The sequence below is a fragment of the Podarcis melisellensis genome (assembly GCF_964234715.1).
Source record: "Podarcis melisellensis genome assembly, chromosome: 3".
Taxonomy (NCBI): Eukaryota; Metazoa; Chordata; class Lepidosauria; order Squamata; family Lacertidae; genus Podarcis; species Podarcis melisellensis.
Window position 1 is genome coordinate 70,563,619 of NC_138530.1, and position 19,588 is coordinate 70,583,206.

A 19,588-nucleotide genomic window follows, 5' to 3' on the forward strand; every position below is an offset into this window, starting at 1 on the left:
AAGCCTCAAGAGTGAGATTTATAGAAGGTTGGGAAATTGACAGAAAGTGCCAACTTGTTTCATAACCCAAGTTTTAAGACCCAAGCTGCAACACTTCTGCAATTAGTTTAAGGAATGGGAGTACATCAAAACTGTACATTTCCATCTTGTTGAGAAGCATGTAAGACAGTTTGACATCCTTGGCTATTTAGAAACAATTCCTGTAGTTTAAATAGAAATACATCCCACCATAGTAGGGAACTATGTCTGCTTTTCAGATGCTAACTGTTCCAACAGAACTGGAAAAACCACACTATCTCAGTAAGAAACCATAGAAGTCAAATGAAATATTGCAGTTACAATAGCCTTCCAACCCCTCAAATTCAAACATTCAATTATTATTAATTTGTTTATTACTTTAAAAAAAAATTGAAAAAGAAAAGTTCTTGGTATAAATACTGGGCTCTACATTTTATTCTTTTCTAACCCAGGCTAGCTTATCATGTAAGCAATAGCAAGGGTAGACAAAGCACTACCTGATTAGGGAAAAATCCAAGGATAGGATGAAAAGATCAAAGCAACCTGGAATTCTTTGTTTATACAGACAGAATTTTGTAGTTCAATATAACAGCCATAAGCCAATTTGCTGATGCTCTAAACAAACAACAACAACAACAACACACACACACATCTCTCTCTCTCTCTCTCTCTCTCTCTCTCTCTCTCTCTCTCTCTCTCACACACACACACACACACACACACACACACACACACACACAGAACTAGGTAATGGCTTTCCCAGTGATGAATATCCAAATACGTTTATTTTAAAAAAATCCAGAGTACAGATGTATTTCTGCTCATGTCCATGATGATAATGTCTTTAAAAGCACAAACATAAATGCCATATTCTGAAAACTTAATGGCAACAGGGGCCGGGAAGAGAATGAAGAGTAGAACAAGTCATCCTGAATGGCTGGAAGCCACTGCTGGAAGCAATGGCTGGCAGTATCTGTTTCAAGTGGTTATCAGAAGAAACTTGTCCAAAAATTAAGCAATACATATTCATTTCCTCCCTTTAAAACCTCCCTGCCTTCCAGGAACAACCAAGTAGTTTTGCCTGAAAACCCATTCAAAATAAATTTCAGAAGTATTTGGCATTTAAATGAATAAATCAAAGGAGCAGCCAGCTCAAGTGCTCAGTCCAGACGCAGCCTATCATTCTAACTTTACTTTCTTTGGATTCTTTCCATCTTCAGTCTTCTTTTCAGCTGGCCTCTTCTTTAAACCCTTCATTTTCCTGGTCTGCAATTTTTCCAGATCCTGTTTCTGCATGTGGATCCGTCCATATTTTGTACCAAAGACATCATGGGAAATATTTTTCTTCTTCTTTGGCTGAAAAATAAGAAAGCATTGCAGTTTCTCTAGACTGACATCTAGCATTTGTATAATGCCACCAGCCCTTGTCACATTTCAAAACAGTTGCATTTAAGGACAAAAGTCTTGATGAATGACAGCCAAGACTAGATGCAACTCACAAACTACTAACTTAGAACAGCCACCCCCTAAAACTCCATTCAGGCATAAGGTTTCATTTGGCAGAAAACTCCAGAAGCAGTGATTTGGGAGTTACAGGAAGAGACAGCTCTTTAACAGAGCACTAGTGACAATATGAATTACTAGCAGCAGTGACCTTCCAATTTAAGGCCGCATCCAAATAATTCCAATTAAATTAGAGACCTAACAGTGGTATGCAGATTCAAAACATGCCTGGTGTCAAGGAATCTTTTAAAAATCTACTAAAGATGATAGGAAAAACAGGACAAAGCTTAATGGATGGTGTAATAGAACATGGAAACAGACAACGAATTGCTGATTACATAAAAGGTAAACATTGAAATCTACACATCTCTTTTCTTATGGAAAAGCTTTCAGTGGTGGTAAAGATGTGCCAACATACCTTGAGAGCTTTGGGCTGTCTTAGAGATAACTTATAAAGATCATCTGAGGCCAAATGGGTCCTCCTCATCACCAAATCTAGCGATGGCCCCATGTCTTCAAGTTCAATCCTTGGTATTTTGCAACCAGATTTTTTCAACAGTACTCTTAAAAAGATAAGAACAAGTTGCCTTCTCATCTGACATGTTTAACAGATGCCTTGAAACAATCAACCTCCCCCTCACTCGCATTCCACAGTGATGCAATACCAACATGACTGGACGATGTGCTTTTCTCAGTAAGGCTACAGTTTTGTGCAGGCTGGAAGCTTACTTCCAATAAAAGAGAAACTATCGCACACATGCTCTTTTTTTTGGGGGGGGGGGGGGAGAAAGCAGTTACTAAGATCCTGATAGTTCAGCATGTCTCATTAGCAACCAAATCCTACCATCTTTGAACCCGATGCCATTGATGCCCTGGCTTGTGTGACTGGTTCAGTAATGCTGGTGTGCAAATGTTAGTAAAGCCAAAACATAGGACACGAATGTTGAACAACAGACTTAGGCGGAAGGACTAAGGTGGGCAGAAATACTGGGACCACCCTGCCCCATTACATGAATCCTTAAGGGCACAGGAGCCCCTCCAACCAGCTACTCCCATAGGCAAATCACTATTTGCAGGGCACAACATGTGTTGGCCCCATTTGCATTGCATTTTGTGCTGTTTTTTCTTTGTTGGGGCAAGATATTGTTTACTTTGCAGTGCTAAAGTACACCAAGGTTATACTTGTCTGCCACAAACTTAAAGCTCTGCTCTTAAAATATGCTTCCCTGGAATGTATATGTCATATAGATTTACAAGCAAGTACATATATTTAAATGTCATTTAGTTTGGAGGTGAATAAATTAGTAGTATGATCATTCCTTTATTTTATTTTTAAAAAATCACTCTTACATTTTCCAAACACCAGTAGAATTTTTACACAAACATTTAGCTGTTTTGTTTTTACTATATATTCCATAGCTCAATAGCTGAGCATCTGGTTTGCATGCAGAGGGTTCTGGATTCAAGTCCCAGCATTTCCAAGTAATACTGGGAAACTCTCTCTATTGAAACCCTGGAGAGCTGCTTGCCAGACAATACCGAGCTGGTAGGACCACTGGGTCTGACTTGGTACAAAGGCAACTTCTCATATTCCTAAATAATTTGGAAGCTGAAGAGTTTGAGCAGAACATGATGGAAATTATTTTTTAAAGGTTTATAAAATAAGTCATTCCTGTCTTGACCTCTAGGAGGTGCTAACCACCTGGCTCCAGTATAGCATGCAGTGAATCTGTTCATGTTGTTTGATAATTTAGGTAAATTATAACTAGGCACCTTTACTTTGATATACAGCAAGCCCACAACTTACGCAAGGGTTACATTCCAAGGATCACACCGAAAGCTTATAGCCAAAACACATTGGGCTCAATGGTGGGTGGCATTGCCAAAAGTCATTTTCCTCACTCCGACCCCATTCTCTCTCTCTCTCTCTCTCTCTCTCTCTCTCTCTCTCTCTCTCTCTCTCTCTCTCTCTCTCCCTCTCCCTCTCCCTCTCCCTCTCCCTCTCCCTCTCCCTCTCTCCCTCCCCAATATAGCCACATGCATAAAGCTGAATGCACAAAAGTTAAACGTGTGCAAGTTACGGGCTTTCAAAGTCTGATTCTATAACTCTAACTCAGGCATAGGTGAACTCCATCCCTCCAGATGTTTGGGACTACAATTCCCAACAGCCCTAGCTAACAGGACTAGTGGTCAGGGATGATGGGAATTGTAGTCCCAAACATCTGGAGGGCCGGAGTTTGCCTATGCCTGCTCTAACTCAATCCTACAAAGCACTCTAATTCTTAGGAAGCATGTTAGTATTGCATATAAGAGCAAGAAATCAGCAATGAGAGACTTACTTGTAACTTCTCATATAGACTTTTTCATCAATGGCTGTGAAGTGAAGAACGTGTTCTAAGCCTGCCAGGCGAACGCTGGGCACAACAGGGCCTCTGAAAAAATCTGAAAGAGGGAAAAGAGCAAGAGCCATTTCTAGACAGCCAAAAGAAACAAGATCAGGGATCTGCAAATAGAATTGCCACTTGCAGCCAGACGTGTAATTCTGTCAACCAGCAAAATATTCTGGCACAAGAGAAATATTTTTTTTAGAGCCACTAGGCCAAAACAGTTCAGGTCAAACAGTGCACATGCAACAACCAAAACAGGAGGATTCAAAATAGCCATACACTTTTAAAGACCTTTATCTTTAAAACAGTGGTTTTCCACATATTTCAAAGTTTGTGAAAATTAGGACTGAAAGAACAGAAAGCAACACCTCACTTCAAAATAGATTGATATTCTCTCTCTCTCTCTCTCTCTCTCTCTCTCTCTCTCACACACACACACACACACACACACACACACACACACACTCCAAACAGCTGACACTAGTGAACAATTTTGAGGTTGCAAGAGATTATGCGTTATGGAAAATAAGAGTTAGCAGTGGCTGATTAACAGTACTTCCCCCACCCCCTATGTTTGGCACTAATTATAACAACCAAATTGGAGAATTGCCTCCCAGCCTTGACGCATTTCAGTTATTAATAGTGCAAGTTATGTAAAACGTAAATGAAACAAAACATATTCAAGATATTTGTGTCTACAAAATGATATCAAACATGGTAAAACTTAACAGAAACACAAAAGCTATTTTATGATTTTTATATAGTCATTATGATCAGAAGATGTTAACACAATAAAGCTCACATCTCCTTGAGACTTAGGGATGAGGGGGGAAAGCACAAGTAAGATATCTCTGGTCTATGCTTGTTGATGCCAAGGACAAACATAATCACTGCACAGACCTATCTATGCACCGTAAACAATAGATTCAAAATGTTAAATTGGAGGCGTTTTCCCAACCTAATCTAGGGCACCATCTGTATGTGCTCATTTTCAAGGCATATCAAAGATGTAAAACCCACTGTAAATGAAATCTCATCTTGAGCACTGAGTTCCTCCAACAACTATCAATATGTACATTTTAAGACGACTCTCCAATTGAACCTCAATTCCAGCTTGTGTCACGACAAGAAGAGCCAATGTGATGCCCTCCAGATCTTACTGGATTATACCGTAGTTACCATCATACTTGAACCATGATGGTTGGGGCTGATGTGGACTGTAGTCCAATAACATCTGAGTTACACCGACTATCCCTCTTTTAGGAATATTAACTTCTTCTTTTTAGAGGGTGAGGAGAGAAGATAAAATTAAAACAAGATCTCTGAATTAATATAAACAAAATGTGACTAGAGTCTGAGACATGAAGAGGATGCTTAGAATGCAGCATTCCCTGCCAAACCAAGAGCCATAAACTCAAGGTAGAGAGCGCGACTTGAACATTCTGCAATTTCTTATCCGTACAAATAAGGGCTGCTAGTTCAGATCAGCAACCCTGAACCAACAACTTCTGAAATTATGCAGGACAGGTATGCCCAGATTATTTTCAAACGGCCCTTAACAATTTTGCATAGTATTGTGCAGTAGCAAGACATTAGAACAAAGTCACCTGTGCTGGGGTGTATGCATAACCGTTCAACTGGAATAGACCATGACACTCTTCTGAGGCCGCATATAGCTTGTGAGAGAAGGATTTGAACTATACTTTCAGCCAGGAACACAGAAAGAACGTGGCCTTGAAGCAGAGTACAAGGCATGTTAACAAAAACAAGTCTCAGTACTGCAATTTAAAAAGTACCATAGTGCTAAATGTTCCGTTCTCTTCTAGCTTCCAGAGTCAACTGTATTTTTCTCAGTGTCATTTCCTTGGTTATTTCAGCCAAACCAAAAGCATGAAGTGCAAATATACCAGTGATCAGTTTAATACGTTTTCACATGTATCCTTTTGAAATACCAGATTTCTAACTGAAGAAATGAGAAAATATTTTCTTGACATTTCAGTGTCAAACTTTCTCTGCCCGTGACTGATGTTCTATGTGGGTAGCTTTTCAAATATTATTTTCCTATGTTTTTGGCATCCAATCTTTAAACTGGCACTAGTCCAAAGTTCTATAGCAACAGAAACACTGCTAAATCAAAATCCACATAAAGGTGCTAAGTGTCAGAAAATTCTTTTTGTTCTATTACGTTATTCTCCGAGTTCTTGCCAGTTTCTTCCCCTTTTGCTTTCTCAACAATTCGTGCTCTTCCAAAACCAACCGTCTGTGAGCTATAACCAGCAATATTGCTAAAACTTAGAAGTTACGCATATTGAAAGAGCATATTTGTTGACACCTTTGATTAAACTGAGCAGTTTCACATATGCAGAAGATGCAGTTATGTTTGAATATAAAAAGGTTGTGTGAAACAATGCAATCCTGTTCAAAAGGGTTATTTTATTTATTAATTTATATACTGCCCTTCATCCATAGATCTCAGGGCAGTTCACAACATAAGAATATGAGAGAAAAACACAAAATACACAATAAAAACAAGAACCAACCCCCCTCCAATCAATAACCTCCCACCCCATCCCGTCCCGCAAACACATTTAAAAGACTAAAGGTAAAGAACCCCTGACAGTTAAGTCCAGTCATGAACGACTCTGGGGTTGCGGTGCTCATCTCGCTTTACTGGCCGAGGGAGCCGATGTTTGTCCACAGACAAGCTTCCGGGTCATGTGGCCAGCATGACTAAGCCGCTTCTGGTGAACCAGAACTCTGGTTTCTCTTCAGATCGTATAAATCTTTCACCTTTTCCATCATGGGGATTCAAACCCCCAACCTTCTGATCGACAAGCCCTAGGCTCAGTGGTTTAGACCAGTGTTTCCCAACCTTGGGCCTCCAGCTGTTTTTGAACTACAATTTCCATCATCCCTGACCACCGGTCTTGCTACCTAGGGATGATGGGAGTTGTAGGCCAAAACCATCTGGAGGCCCAAGGTTGGGAAACACTGGTTTAGACCACGGTGCCACCCGTGTCCCTCCATTTAAAAGAGTATAGGATGTTAATTACCCAAAGGCTTGGATAAGGGGGAACATTTTTGCCTGGCACCTAAAGGTGTATAATGAAGGCACCAGGTGAGTCTCCCTGGGAAGAGCATTCCACAAATGGGGAGCCACTGCAGAGAAGACCCATTCTTGTGTTGCTACTCTCCAGGCCTCTCGTGAAGTAGGCACACAAACAAGGACCTCAGATTATGATTGTAGAGTCCGGGCAGGTTCATATGGAGAGAGGTGGTCCTTGAGGTATTGCAGTCCTGAGCCGTTTAATTCTGTTTGTAGTGTAGTGTTTCCCAAACTTGGGTCTCCAGCTGTTTTTGAATTCAACTCCCATCATCCCTAGCTAGTAAGACAAATGGTCAGGGATGACCAGAATTGTAGTCCAAAAACAGCTGGAGACCCAAGTTTGGGAAACACTGCTCTAGTGCCTAGGGTTGCACATGTGGTGCTTCAAATCTGAACACGCTACACCAAATGGATGGGGGTCCCTTGATCCAGAACAGGTGGCTGGTGTCTGTCTGATGGACTCTCTATCCAGGTGGGGAAGAGGAGGAACCTGCACATCGACAGCAGAAGAGATACTCTTGGACTCACTTCATTTGACTTCACCTCAGAACCCAGTAATATTCCTTTGAGTGACATCTCTCTTGGTTGTGCTCAACTATTCCTCATCTTGCTCCTGATTGATATCATTCAGAATATGTCAACAGATTAATGAATCAGTGCTGTCACAGGAGAGGAACTAATTCTCACACAAAACTGATTTACAATCTGTCAAAATGCAATGCTTTTATTTAAAGTAGGAAGAGGGGGAGTGTCAGAAAACTGTCTCAAATCCAATTTGCTTCTGGAAACTAGCCATGTCACATGTATAACTAGAACACATGCCCTAAAAAAAGATTTAAAGGGGCCAGGAGAATTTTCCTGTTCTAGCATAACACTTATGACCTCATTTTCCCAACCCCTGTGCTCCCTCAGCAGCAATGTCACATGACTCAAATGGGCAAACTCCACAACCGGCCAATGGCTCGCAAGTCAACAGAAACCTAGTTGTTTACCAAGAACATTGATGTGGTCACATAGCTTTGGTAAGAGTTTATTTGATGCTTGATATTCCCTGTGGGCTAAAAGCAGAATATGATATTTACAAGGGCAGTGGCTTTTTAAAAGCCATTTACTTTTAGCTGAAATCCAAAACAAAATGTTTATTTTTCACCAGTCAGATAAATAACAGTTCCACGTAGGTCAAACTGTAGAAAATCCAGTCTACTCCTTTATAATTTCATGGGAAACTTTTGCTCCTCATATTCTTTTGCCTTTACATAGTCAATTAATCTTCTCCTGCTCGCAAAATTTTGCAGCCAAAACCGTACTGTGTAATCACATGAGGGAAGTATAAGCAGATTCTAGCTAATTCTAAGGTTGCCAAGTACACACAAAGCCTTTAAGAAGAAAAACAACCTAATGGAACTCCCCAAAACAGCCCAGCAGGGACTGAAGAGCCAAAGAATGCTGACTGACAAGAGAAACAAAATGCTGAAAGCCAGGTGAGAGGGAAGAATGGAAGGGCTGAAAAAGACGACGAGAGAAAGAACTGCACAGATATAAAGAGAGGGAGAGAAAACTATCTCGCTCACTTTGCACAGGTTGTTCACTTCTTCCACAAGGAGAAGATATTCTACGTTGTTGTTTTTTTAAATTCCCAGGGCTAGAAATGAGGTATGTTCATAGGAATCAAGATTTTAAATGTGACTGGGATTAGGCAACAATATTTTAATTCAATATTTTAATGCCTACAGGGAAACAAACACAAATTACCCTATCTGAAAAAAGGACACCCCCCATCTGACTTGGAATACAGTGGTACCTTGGATTACGAACTTAATTCGTTCCGGAGGTGCGTTCTTAACCCAAAACCGTTCTTAACCTGAGGCATGCTTTCGCTAATGGGGCCTCCCGCTGCCGCTGCACTGCCACTGCATGATTTCCATTCTCATCCTGGAGCAAAGTTCTCAACCTGAGGCACTACTTCTGGGTTAGCATAGTTTGTAACCCGAAGTGTTTGTAACCCGAGGTACCACTGTATCTCCCTGATCATCCAGTCACTCTCTTCTGACATAAGAACTGGGCAACTGGGCAGTAGTAACCAGTGATGGGGTTTAGATATCATACTGACTTCCAATATGACTTTGAAAACTTGCAAATTTGTAGTTATATTTGCAGGCTTGATTTCCATCTGCCAAGGATTACACACACACACACACACACACACACACACACACACATACCCCTCTACATTTACACAGGGCTTTCAGGGCCTTCCTAGCCACAGTCCTGAGCAAGTCCACACTCACTGAGCTTCCGTAATGCATCGGATGTTCCCAGGCAATCCACTGGGTCTTGATTTTTAACTTAGGCTGCAACTCTTTCAGCTTACAGATTCATTTCTTCATAGGAGGACAGTTCTCAATGTTCTCCCACCCCACCCCCTGCTGCAAAAAGAGAACAGATGACCACAAAACCGCCTGGGTTACTGACCGAAAGATAAAACTTTACAAAACAACATAAATCACTGCAACCTTTCACATTTTAGTACTCCCAACAGATGACTAAATCCCAAATATGAAAATTTCCATGACTCAGCACTGCAAGAGTTCCTACTCTGCTGCACAAAAAATGCAAATTAAGAATACTTACCAATTAGAAGGCTTTTTAATCTCCTGTGTTCTTCACTGATGTCGAAAGCATCACCGGCAAATATCAGCATAGGTTTTGTCCCTTCAGGGCACTTGCTGTTCTATTAATTGTGTTTTTTAAAAAATAAATGAATCAGAAGATTAGAAAGTGAAGGGTTGCAGTGGGAGAAGAAGCAACACCTCAGGAAACTGCCAATGAAATAAGTGATAAAAAGTACACAAAACCCCAATGCAAGCAAGAGGGAAACGTAGCTATCGTAAGGTACAAATATTTTAGTTGGCTTAATCTGTACTGACTGCCTGATAGCGTTTCACACGGAGAAGCCTCGCCAGGTCTAGGTATTAAGTCAGGGGCAGGGAACCTGTGGCCTTCCCGATGTTGCTGGACTCCAACTGCCATCTGTCCCAGTCAGCATGGCCAAAGGTCAGGGGTGATGAGAGTTGTAGGCCCATAACATCTGGAGGGCCACAAGAGTATGTGACAAGAGCTCACTAAAAGGAATTTCATATTCCTATACTATCTACAAACCACACAGCATAAACGATAGGTTAAATATCCACATTTAGGCAGTAGGCAAAGGAACTTGTATTTTCCATGACTTTTAACCTAAGCTGAACCACCCCTCCCCTGCTTCCGTCATTCTTTTCAGTGAGCACTTTAACTGTTTTTATTGCCTTTTTTGAGTCCTAGAAATTTTGAACTGAAGGGAAATATAGGTATGTTTTAAATAAATAAAATGAATGAATGAATAATGCCTAATACATAGTTTAGGTATACTTCTCCACATCACTCCTCATTTTAAGGATATGTAGCCACCAATCCATTTGGTAAGCAACTGATAAGCTACTGGTTTTACAGCATCTTACCTTGATATCTCTGAGAGCTACAAACTTCTCAATACCCAGTTCAATCATATCCAGAACATGATAATCATACATGCGACCTGCCAAAGAAAAGAAAGTGAATCGAATCTTCTCCTTGAAAAGGTATATTCAGCACAGAGACAGATGCACAATAGGATTACAGTGTACATATTTAAACACCACAAGTTATATGGATGTAAGTACTGCCAGGTAACGGTTAACCATTTATTAGTAACCGGCAACCTTGTCTTCATAAACGATATACATTTCAGACTCTGCATTCCTCTCCTTTGAGAGAGGCATCTCAGAATGTTGGAAAATCCAGTAAGACTTCCATCACCTCTGCCACCAACTCGCTGCATAGCCTTGGCCACTAGTTCTGCTCCCCCAAAAATTATTTATGCAGATGAAGGCAATGAACTGTAGAAAGTATTGCGCAAATCAGAAGTGCTAAACAAATTGTGACAGCTCTTCTTGTCACAACCAAATCGGCGCACCAAAATTTCTATCCTCGTTTTCTTTAACGTGCGCTGGCTGAATTGACAGTGCTTCACCCATGCCCTCTGCTGGCCATTCCCCTAATCTGCAAGCATTTGGTGGGAGGCAAGGATTCAACATGCGTGGCTGCGCAAGAGTTCCTACTTGAACATACAGACCCTATAGCCCATTCTTGTCTTCAGTCTCATGCATAAAACTTAGGGGGAAAGGGCCAATCCCACTCCCTCTCCATGTGTAGGATCAACATGGAAAAAGGATAATGAAGTTACAGAGGAACCAAGAGCTCTCCTACCGACATCTCTACAAAAGCAGACAAGCTTTCAAATTATGTAACAGGAAAAAGCCTAATTCTGCTTCGAATCCTTCAAGCACACTGCTGTTACTTATTTGTAAAAAAAGGAGGTCAAAGTAGCAGAAGAGCACTGATCTTTTTATTCTCACATTAGCAATCTATTTCTTCCAACTCACAAAAAAGAAACAACTTTACCTATTATCAGATTATTAGGCCTCTTCTTGTTATGTGATCCAAACAGGAACAAAGAACAGTCAGATTTCTTGGAAAAAAATTCCTGTTAATGAAAGACGTCAGTTGAAGGTTTTGCAAAGTGCAACATAAAAAGCACATTGCAGTGCTGAATGTCAATCCCTCGGAAGAATGTTCTGCTCCTGAGCAACTTTAAAATCCTGCCAAAGGAGGAAACTCAACTAGCTGCTTATCTCAAGATTAAACCTAACATTTTATTTAAAGTCTGCAGGAGAGACATGGGTGGCAATCCAGAAAACCAGGTGTGTGCATCCAGTTGGGTTTGGTCTTGGGATTCTTGAACAGCCAGCTTGTACAGACTGCTTCTGTAATTCACATGCAAGACACTCTCTCACCCACAAGGTGAGGCTACATACTTTTCTTTCCAGCCACAAGCTCTCATGCCTTATTGCAAGTGTGAGGAAACCGTGGCCTCCAGATGCTGCTGGACTACAATACCCATCACACCCCTGACTATTGGCCATGCTGCCTGGGACTGATGAAAGTTGGTGACAGTGATCTGGAAGAATCCGGGTTATGCATGGGGGAGGGTGTGCTTCTGAAATGGGGGAGCTGAAAAGCCACATACACACCCATTGTGCAAAACACTGTCTGGGGCACTTTGGATCCTAGAACTTTGGATTAAAAGGGCGTGAGGTTTAATTTAAAAAACAAATAAATGTGAAATCACACATGTTCTTCATCTATTAAGAAACCTAACATGCACTATAAACATTCATTTTAAAGTTATTTCCATTTTTCAGATAAGAGACTGCATTCACATTCCAAATCCAGATCCTCCAGAATCATGTCTAAATGCATAAACAATACCCAATGAACAGCAGCTGCGAAATGAGAATGGGGGTTCCCATTAAAGTTTTCATTTGACAACACTTACCTAATGACTTTATGTTTGAAAAGGTTAGGGAAATGCCCATATATTCAACTTAGCTTGGGTGAATATTTGCTATATGCCTGAGTTTTTGAAATAGGGCAAGGTATAAAACAGAATGGAGTTGCACATTGCTCCTGTTTTACCCATCACTGCCTTGAGCATACATTGCAGCCCTCATTCAGGTTGATTCTATGGCAACAATATTCTCATTTCAAAAACTTCTCACAATAGGCCATGTTTCCCAAGGCACAATACAGAATGGAAGCTGCTTATTTGAGTATTTCAGAATCAAACACAGCTATTAATGAATTTAAACATAAAGGATCCTCTGTCTCCTCCTCAACAAGTTCTGCCTAGAAGCCAAGAATTACTGTTAAGAGAATTACTGTGGCAGGAAAAAAAAGATTGCAGTGTTTGTTTTATGAAAATCAAAATGACGTGGATCCATATACTAGCACAGCATACCAGTCTCCTCTGAATCCATCTTTATTTTGTTATTTAGAGCCATGCAATGAAAACAGCTCATTTGTTCCGATTGGACATATAAGTTTTGTATACTTACCAGCGAGGTTTGATCTTCAAATGGTCTTGCAATATTTTTTCTAGAGAGAACAGAAAGGTTTGATTTTTTTGGTTCTTGGATATGTGGCGTGACAAGATTGACTTTGAAGTTTTAGGCACACTATGTCAAAAGACTCTTGTTCTCTTTATCAGTTCAGGAGCTTCATCACCACTTAAATTTAGTGTGGTACAGTAACCTTCCCCCCAGCCGGGTGCATTCCAATTGTTTTGACTTCAACTCCCATTATCCGTGTCCATTGGCACTCCTTACTGGGAATTTTGGTCCAGAACACCCTGAAGGAAGGCTGCAGCACTGCAAAGGCCCATGCAATATATCATATTGACTCTATCATGGATCAACCAAATGCTCTTATTTACTCTGTTTACACTCCACCTTTCTTCCAAGGGCAGTGTAATTCTTTCAACTCAAGGACCTGTCTGAATGGGAATCTGCCAAGGGCCCACATCCCAACAGGGGACCACAGACAGCCTGCTCCTCCACTGCAACCTGCATGTCTCACCCCCTTCTCTGCATCTCACTCTAGCCCAGATGGTGGTGGTGGTGGTGAGCAGTAGCTGCCACTGCCTGCCTGCCACTGGCTCTCTGCCTGGCATGCAAGCAGATGATAGCTATAACAAGGATGACACAGAGCATCTAATAATAATGGGTAGAGGAAACAGAACCACAGAGGAAGGGTCTTGCCCTAGGGCCCTCGTAAACCTGCCATTGGCACGGTTTCCAACTTGTATCTTCACACAACGCTATGAGATAGGCTAAGCTGAGATAGTGAGTTAGCAACTGGACAAGGTCAGCTAATGCATCTCCCTTGTTCTAGTCCAGGCATGGCCAAACTTGGCCCGCCAGATGTTCTGAGACTACAATTCCCATCATCCCTGACCACTGGTCCAGTTAGCTAGGGATGATGGCAGTTGTAATCCCAAAACAGCTGGAGGGCCAAGTTTAGCCATGCCTATTCGAGTCCAACACACTAACCAAGTAAGGTGGTTGTCCCCCAACATCTGTTTCTGTAGATAGGGGCTCCATTTGATTAGTTTATAATTCCTGACTCAATTTTCATAAATATATCTAGCCCTTTTTGAAGGCATCACAACATACTTTACCCATGAATCTGATAGGTTAAGTTCATGCCACATTTAAGCAGTTCTTCCTTTACTTCAGGCATTAACCAAAAGGTAGGTTAAGAGGCAGTGACTGGTCCAAGGTAACCCAATGAGCTTCATGACTGAGTGGGGATTTGAACCCTGATCTCCCAGGTTCTAGTCTGACACTTACCACTACACCACACTGGCTTCCTAGAGTATTTCTGCTATGGGGCAGCTCTATAAATTAAGTAGTTGAATAAATGCGGGGAAAGCAAACTATTACTTAGAGAAGGATCTGAAATATTTTTCTTGAAGCTTGAATATGTTTTATTCTGGAGGGTTTTATTTGAAGTTTTAATGTGTTGTAAACCACTTTGAGATTTTTTTCTTTAAAATATAAAGCGGGGGGGAAATGACACCTAGACATACCGTTCGAGTTTCTAACACTGCTGAATACTGCACGCGCACGCGCACGCGCGCACACACACACACACACGTATGTATGAGCTGCTCTTAAAATATGCTAAATGCCATACAAGTTCATATTAGATTAATTGGGGAAAACACTTACTTTTTATATAGTACAGCAAAGGGCTTTTTCAATGCATACTACAAAAGGAAATAGAAGTTAGAGATAACATTTTAACATTGAACCCCTCTATGACAAATTGCTTTAAACAGAAGGGGGGAGTGCTTGTCTGAACAGATAAAACAGATTAAGGAGTGCCTGAAGGATATCACTGTGCTTCCCAACAGGTTTCTGATAATGGATCTATCCATCAGGGAGCTCTGCAACCACACCCTGCCCCCCCCCATACCTCTCACTTTCAAGGAAATGCCATAAACAAATAGAAATAGAACCCACCCGGTGAATGTTGATACAAAACCCCACATGTACACTATATAAAAGAATATAAACCTCACCACACCACCCCTCCTCTCCCCCATCTTCTTCCCCAGCCTTATACTGTACTCAACACTAAGGTCTCACAACAAATTTAAGAAAGACTGTAAAACCTGAAAAAAAGAGACAAGGCATGTACTTCTGTAAATCAAGAAAATCTTTAATAAAAATAAATTTAAAATATTAAAAATTTAAAAAAGGGCTTTCTTCTCTCTTCATTACACTATTATTTTTTCTCCTTGGTCCAAATATATGGCCCCTTTCTATTGCAGTAGCTATACTGCTGTAAACCACCCTGAGACCTCCAAATGAATGAAGTAAATATAGATTCATCAGGAGAGTAAAATGGGGGGACGCAGAAGAGGATCAATTGGAAAGAGCAGCTTCAGAAAATCCTCCAAATATACTAACAATCAATAATTCCAGGTGCTGTGGAATTGGGTTTAGAATCAACATTCCAACAAGAATTTTTTGGGCTGCATACCCCAAGTGTTCTGCAACAAATTTTGGAATTGGCAGAGATTAAGCGTACCCTATTAATACAACAGAAGTAAGGCCATTTGGAATCCAGCGCTTGGAGGACTTCACTTAAAAGATAATGCCCAGTATGTATTCTCCAAGTCACATTCCCACACAACCCAGAACTCTAGCCATTATTTCACACACACAAATTCCAATCATACTTACAATATCTTTGAGCACGTCAGTTATTGTTGCAGTTGCATTTCCACCTTTTATAAGCATCGCATTCTTTGTGTTTTCTGTGAGCTTTGGCTCTCTCTTCTCAAGAAACCTTTTGGCCCTCTTAGTTTTGGGCTTTCTGCCATGGGAATTTATAAGACACAGAGTCAGCTCTCACAAAGTATTTGAGCACATCTATAAAGAAACTGGGTTCAACAAAGCCCAAGGTCCCATCAGTGCAAGGATTGTTCTTGTACGGCAAAACCGTCTTGCCATATCCTCCCCTTAGCATGCCTCATATTGGGATTGCCCCAGCCCCCCAGAGCAGATTTGGGCATGACATGAGGCATGCATGAAGGGAGGGATGGTGAAGTCCTGTTGCACTAGCCCAACAAATTACCGTATTTTTTGCCCTATAGGACGCACTTTCCCCCCTCCAAAAATGAAGGGGAAATGTGTGTGCGTCCTATGGGGCGAATGCAGGCTTTTGCTGAAGCCTGGAGAGCGAGAGGGGTCGGTGCGCACCGACCCCTCTCGCTCTCCAGGCTTCAGGAAGCTATCCGCAAGCCTTGCGAGCCCGGTTTGCGGATAGCAGCCTGTTCTGGGGGCTGGGCGAGGGGGAAATAATTATTCATTTATTTATCCCCCCCCCAAAACCTAGGTGTGCCCTATGGGCCAGTGCGCCCTATAGGGCAAAAAATACGGCAGTTGAATACTGCCCATAATTTTGTGTTCTCTATTAAATATGCTTAATATTTAGTTATTGCTGTATTTATTTACTTACAGTGGTAAATCAAGCCTTATTAAGATGCTTTTATACTTTAAAGTCAGCACAAATAGTGTTTTGAAGAGTTAGAAGTTTTCAAAGTGGAATATTAACTTCAGATTGATGATATAGTGCTGGATACTAGGATCTAAACACAAACTTTAAAGGAGTTGTGCTCTTTCAAAGGAACAGGGACTTTCAAAGGCACAATTCCCTCACGCTGTCCTTTCACCCCAACTACACCTCACACACCCAAGCACACATAATTACCTGTGACTCAGCTATACAGCTGCAAATAAAACTTTTAAAGTCTGTTTTAATGTGACACTAGATGGTGAGCCTTATGGAAAATTCAATGTATTTTTTAAAATGCTTTTTGAAAAAAAACATTTTCAGAATGGTTTTTATGTATGTCTAGGTTACACCCTGGCTCAAAGTCCAATGCTTTGACAACCAAATAAAACAATTCCTCATTTCAGCATTGTTACCAAGCCTTCCAAAAATAAGAATATTGACACAACTCGAAATGTAGCTGAATAAAGATCTGGTTGAATCTGGAGTCATCTGAACACATTAGTATGCAACCAAAATTCCCTAGGGATAGATGGACTGATGCGAGAAGAACGTTTACGCAGAAATGTCAGATTGTCACCCTTGCATTTTATGGCTCTGCAGTCACACTGCCTACAAGAAATTCTTTATATACACACAGAGGTGGATCCGCCCATTAAAACGACTAATGAAATGGGCTCTCTTATCTGAAATCTGAACAGGACTGTGCAATCCATTTTTTTATAAGCCTTTATAATTACAATACGCTTCTTGACAGATAAAGCAGCTTAGCTGCAGAGCACCAGGCATTTCATTGCTGTACACCTAAGCAAAGGAGTAGAGCAATGGCTTATTTGGCTTTCCATATACAAAAGGACGTTGTCATAACACCTGTAAAGCCTGCAGTTCAAACTATAACCATGGTCATTCAGTAGCATGATGTCTTGATTTCTGTATCCGCGGAATGAGGAAAGTGCTAACCCGCGCTTAAGTAGGTCCGCGAGTGCTTATGCCATAATAAGACACAAACCTTGGAAGTAAATCCCATCGAGCTCACTGGGTTTTACTTAGAACTGGACCTGGCCAGCCTAAGGCTGTATATCTGCCAAACCTACAGGGGCAATTAAACATTTTCTTAACGACCTCAAAGTAACGCGACCACACTGTTACGGGAACAAGCTTCGCAATCCTTCGAAACAACTGTACTTACACCACCCGGTCCAAGGAATCCATTTTCTCCGGAAAAAATCACCCGTCTCCACGTGGGTCCGTCGAACATGTGCGCCGGAAGAAGAACTACGCCAGGTGTTGTGACGTCATATCCGGCGGCATTGGGAACAGGCGTAAAAAGATAGGACGGCTAAGAGCTTTGGAACGTAACAAACGAGCAAACATTTGTATCTCTGACTCACAAGGCAAATATACTGAAATATTCTGCGCGGCGGAGCAGCATTAACAAGTTTTGGGTGAATAACATTTAATCACTTTTTAATTCCTTTCCCCGCATATGGCAACGCTCAGAGGTAAATCGGAAGTTCAGGCTGCGTGGAAGCGGTCCTAATTTCCCATTTCTATGAGAAAGGGCTTACGCTAGAGCGGCGGTCATAGAGATAAGAAAATTGAACAGCCAATATAAACCTCCGGTTTTAAAGATGTTGTCATTCACGGTTCTCTTTGGGCGCGTAATTGCAGATACTGTATACACAAATTTAGAAAGGCGTTTCTTGCATAGACATTTTTACTTTCTCCTCGGAAGGGAATTGAGAGAGAGCCATAGCAATCAAGGGGAAAACACAGGATTTTGCAGTAGGCGTCCCGCCGCCGCCCCAAATGTTTCCGTACAGCACAAGCCCCTGTTCTTCCTAATACAGGTTTTTCAGACACAGCACAAGCCGCCTGTCTGCCAATCAAATGAGTTCAAGGCTTCCGTTTGCAATTTAGTCCTTAATTTGGTGTGGGAGGAAGGGACAGTTTAAGCAGAATAGCCTTTCTGCTCCATGAAGGTCGTTTGGGGTTTTATATAGAAGTCCTATATAGATGACATTTGCAAATGGAGCGACGAAGACCGGATTTTTCAGGGGCTGCGCTGGGGCTGTTTCCACCTTGGAACAGGTGGAAGCAACGTATGGTTCTCCCCCGACCCCCATTGTTCCGCTGTCCGTACCATGGTTGCTATGCACTATTGTTTTATGGCCACCAGGGGGAAGAGATGAGCGAATGGATCCACTCCCCATTAAGGGAATTTGAGGATACTTTTTATTTATTAAGGTGGGGAAATGATACAGGATGTCAGGCTGCGAGGTTGCAGTTAAAATGAGGAGAGGGAAATAGGGGGGGGGATTCGGGCTCCCTTATCTCTGAAACCTTAGGAAATTTAAGTTTTCCTTTCCATGGAGCAGTGAATCTTGAGTGGTTGTTCTATTTGGTTAAAAGCACATTTATCATCATCATCATTTATTCCTCCACACTTTAGCATATTTTGGAAGCAGCGTTAAAAGCTTTCCATTTACACTTCCTTTTGAGACCAGGTATACTTTCAGGATATTCTGGGATGCAGGCTTTTATTCCATTTTAATGGGAGTTTTCTTGGTATTGCCTGAAGGGGTGTAATGTTGAGAAAACAGAAATACTAACCCTCTCCCATATTGGTCCAACAGTTTGGCTGGCCCCTGAAGGCACACTCTTCCATTGTCTCCCAAGATAGACAGATATCAACAAGAAGAGTCTGAAAGACTTAATCTCTTTCTTTCAATTTATTGCCTCAAGCTTTCAGGGTAGAATGCATGCCTACTCAAAAGCAAGCTTAAGTTCTGCCCTGGGGCAGGAAGGTGACTGGGAGAGTCACAAAACCACCACCCAAAAATGAGATTTAGTCCCTTCCAACCGGACAGTTCTGTGATTCAAGAGAATTTACTCCCAAGCAGTTGTGTGTACAGCATGATCGGCTAACCATTTTTTTTAGCTCTGTAGTCTGTAGTCACCCTTGGCCAACTTCTAGGCTAAGTTATAGGTGTGTCTACAGCATTTTGAACTCAAGTTAACCCAACACTCCTCCTCAGTTATCTCTGCTTATCAGTTGATATACAGCTCTGAAGAC

The 19,588-nt window shown here is 41.4% G+C and overlaps 1 protein-coding gene and 1 long non-coding RNA gene across 2 annotated transcripts in view; one reads left to right on the forward strand and one right to left on the reverse strand.

Annotated features, from left to right (window-relative positions):
- Nucleotides 1-8,754, forward strand: part of LOC309366751 — a 31,790-nt gene extending 23,036 nt beyond the window's left edge. Inside the window, exon 3 of the long non-coding RNA XR_014166865.1 lies at nt 7,930-8,754. This is a non-coding gene — a long non-coding RNA (uncharacterized lncRNA). The remainder of the gene's footprint in view (nt 1-7,929) is intronic.
- RPF2 (ribosome production factor 2 homolog) lies at nt 423-17,850 on the reverse strand. Its single transcript, XM_081905536.1, has 11 exons — nt 17,702-17,850; nt 15,681-15,813; nt 14,661-14,698; nt 12,987-13,026; nt 11,494-11,575; nt 10,512-10,588; nt 9,646-9,745; nt 3,861-3,963; nt 1,940-2,084; nt 728-1,374; nt 423-633 (listed from the first exon to the last, which is right to left on the reverse strand). The coding sequence occupies exons 1-10, from the start codon at nt 17,722-17,724 to the stop codon at nt 1,198-1,200; spliced, it is 918 nt and encodes a 305-aa protein (XP_081761662.1). The 5' UTR covers nt 17,725-17,850; the 3' UTR covers nt 423-633; nt 728-1,197.
- Nucleotides 17,851-19,588: the final 1,738 nt, after the last annotated feature.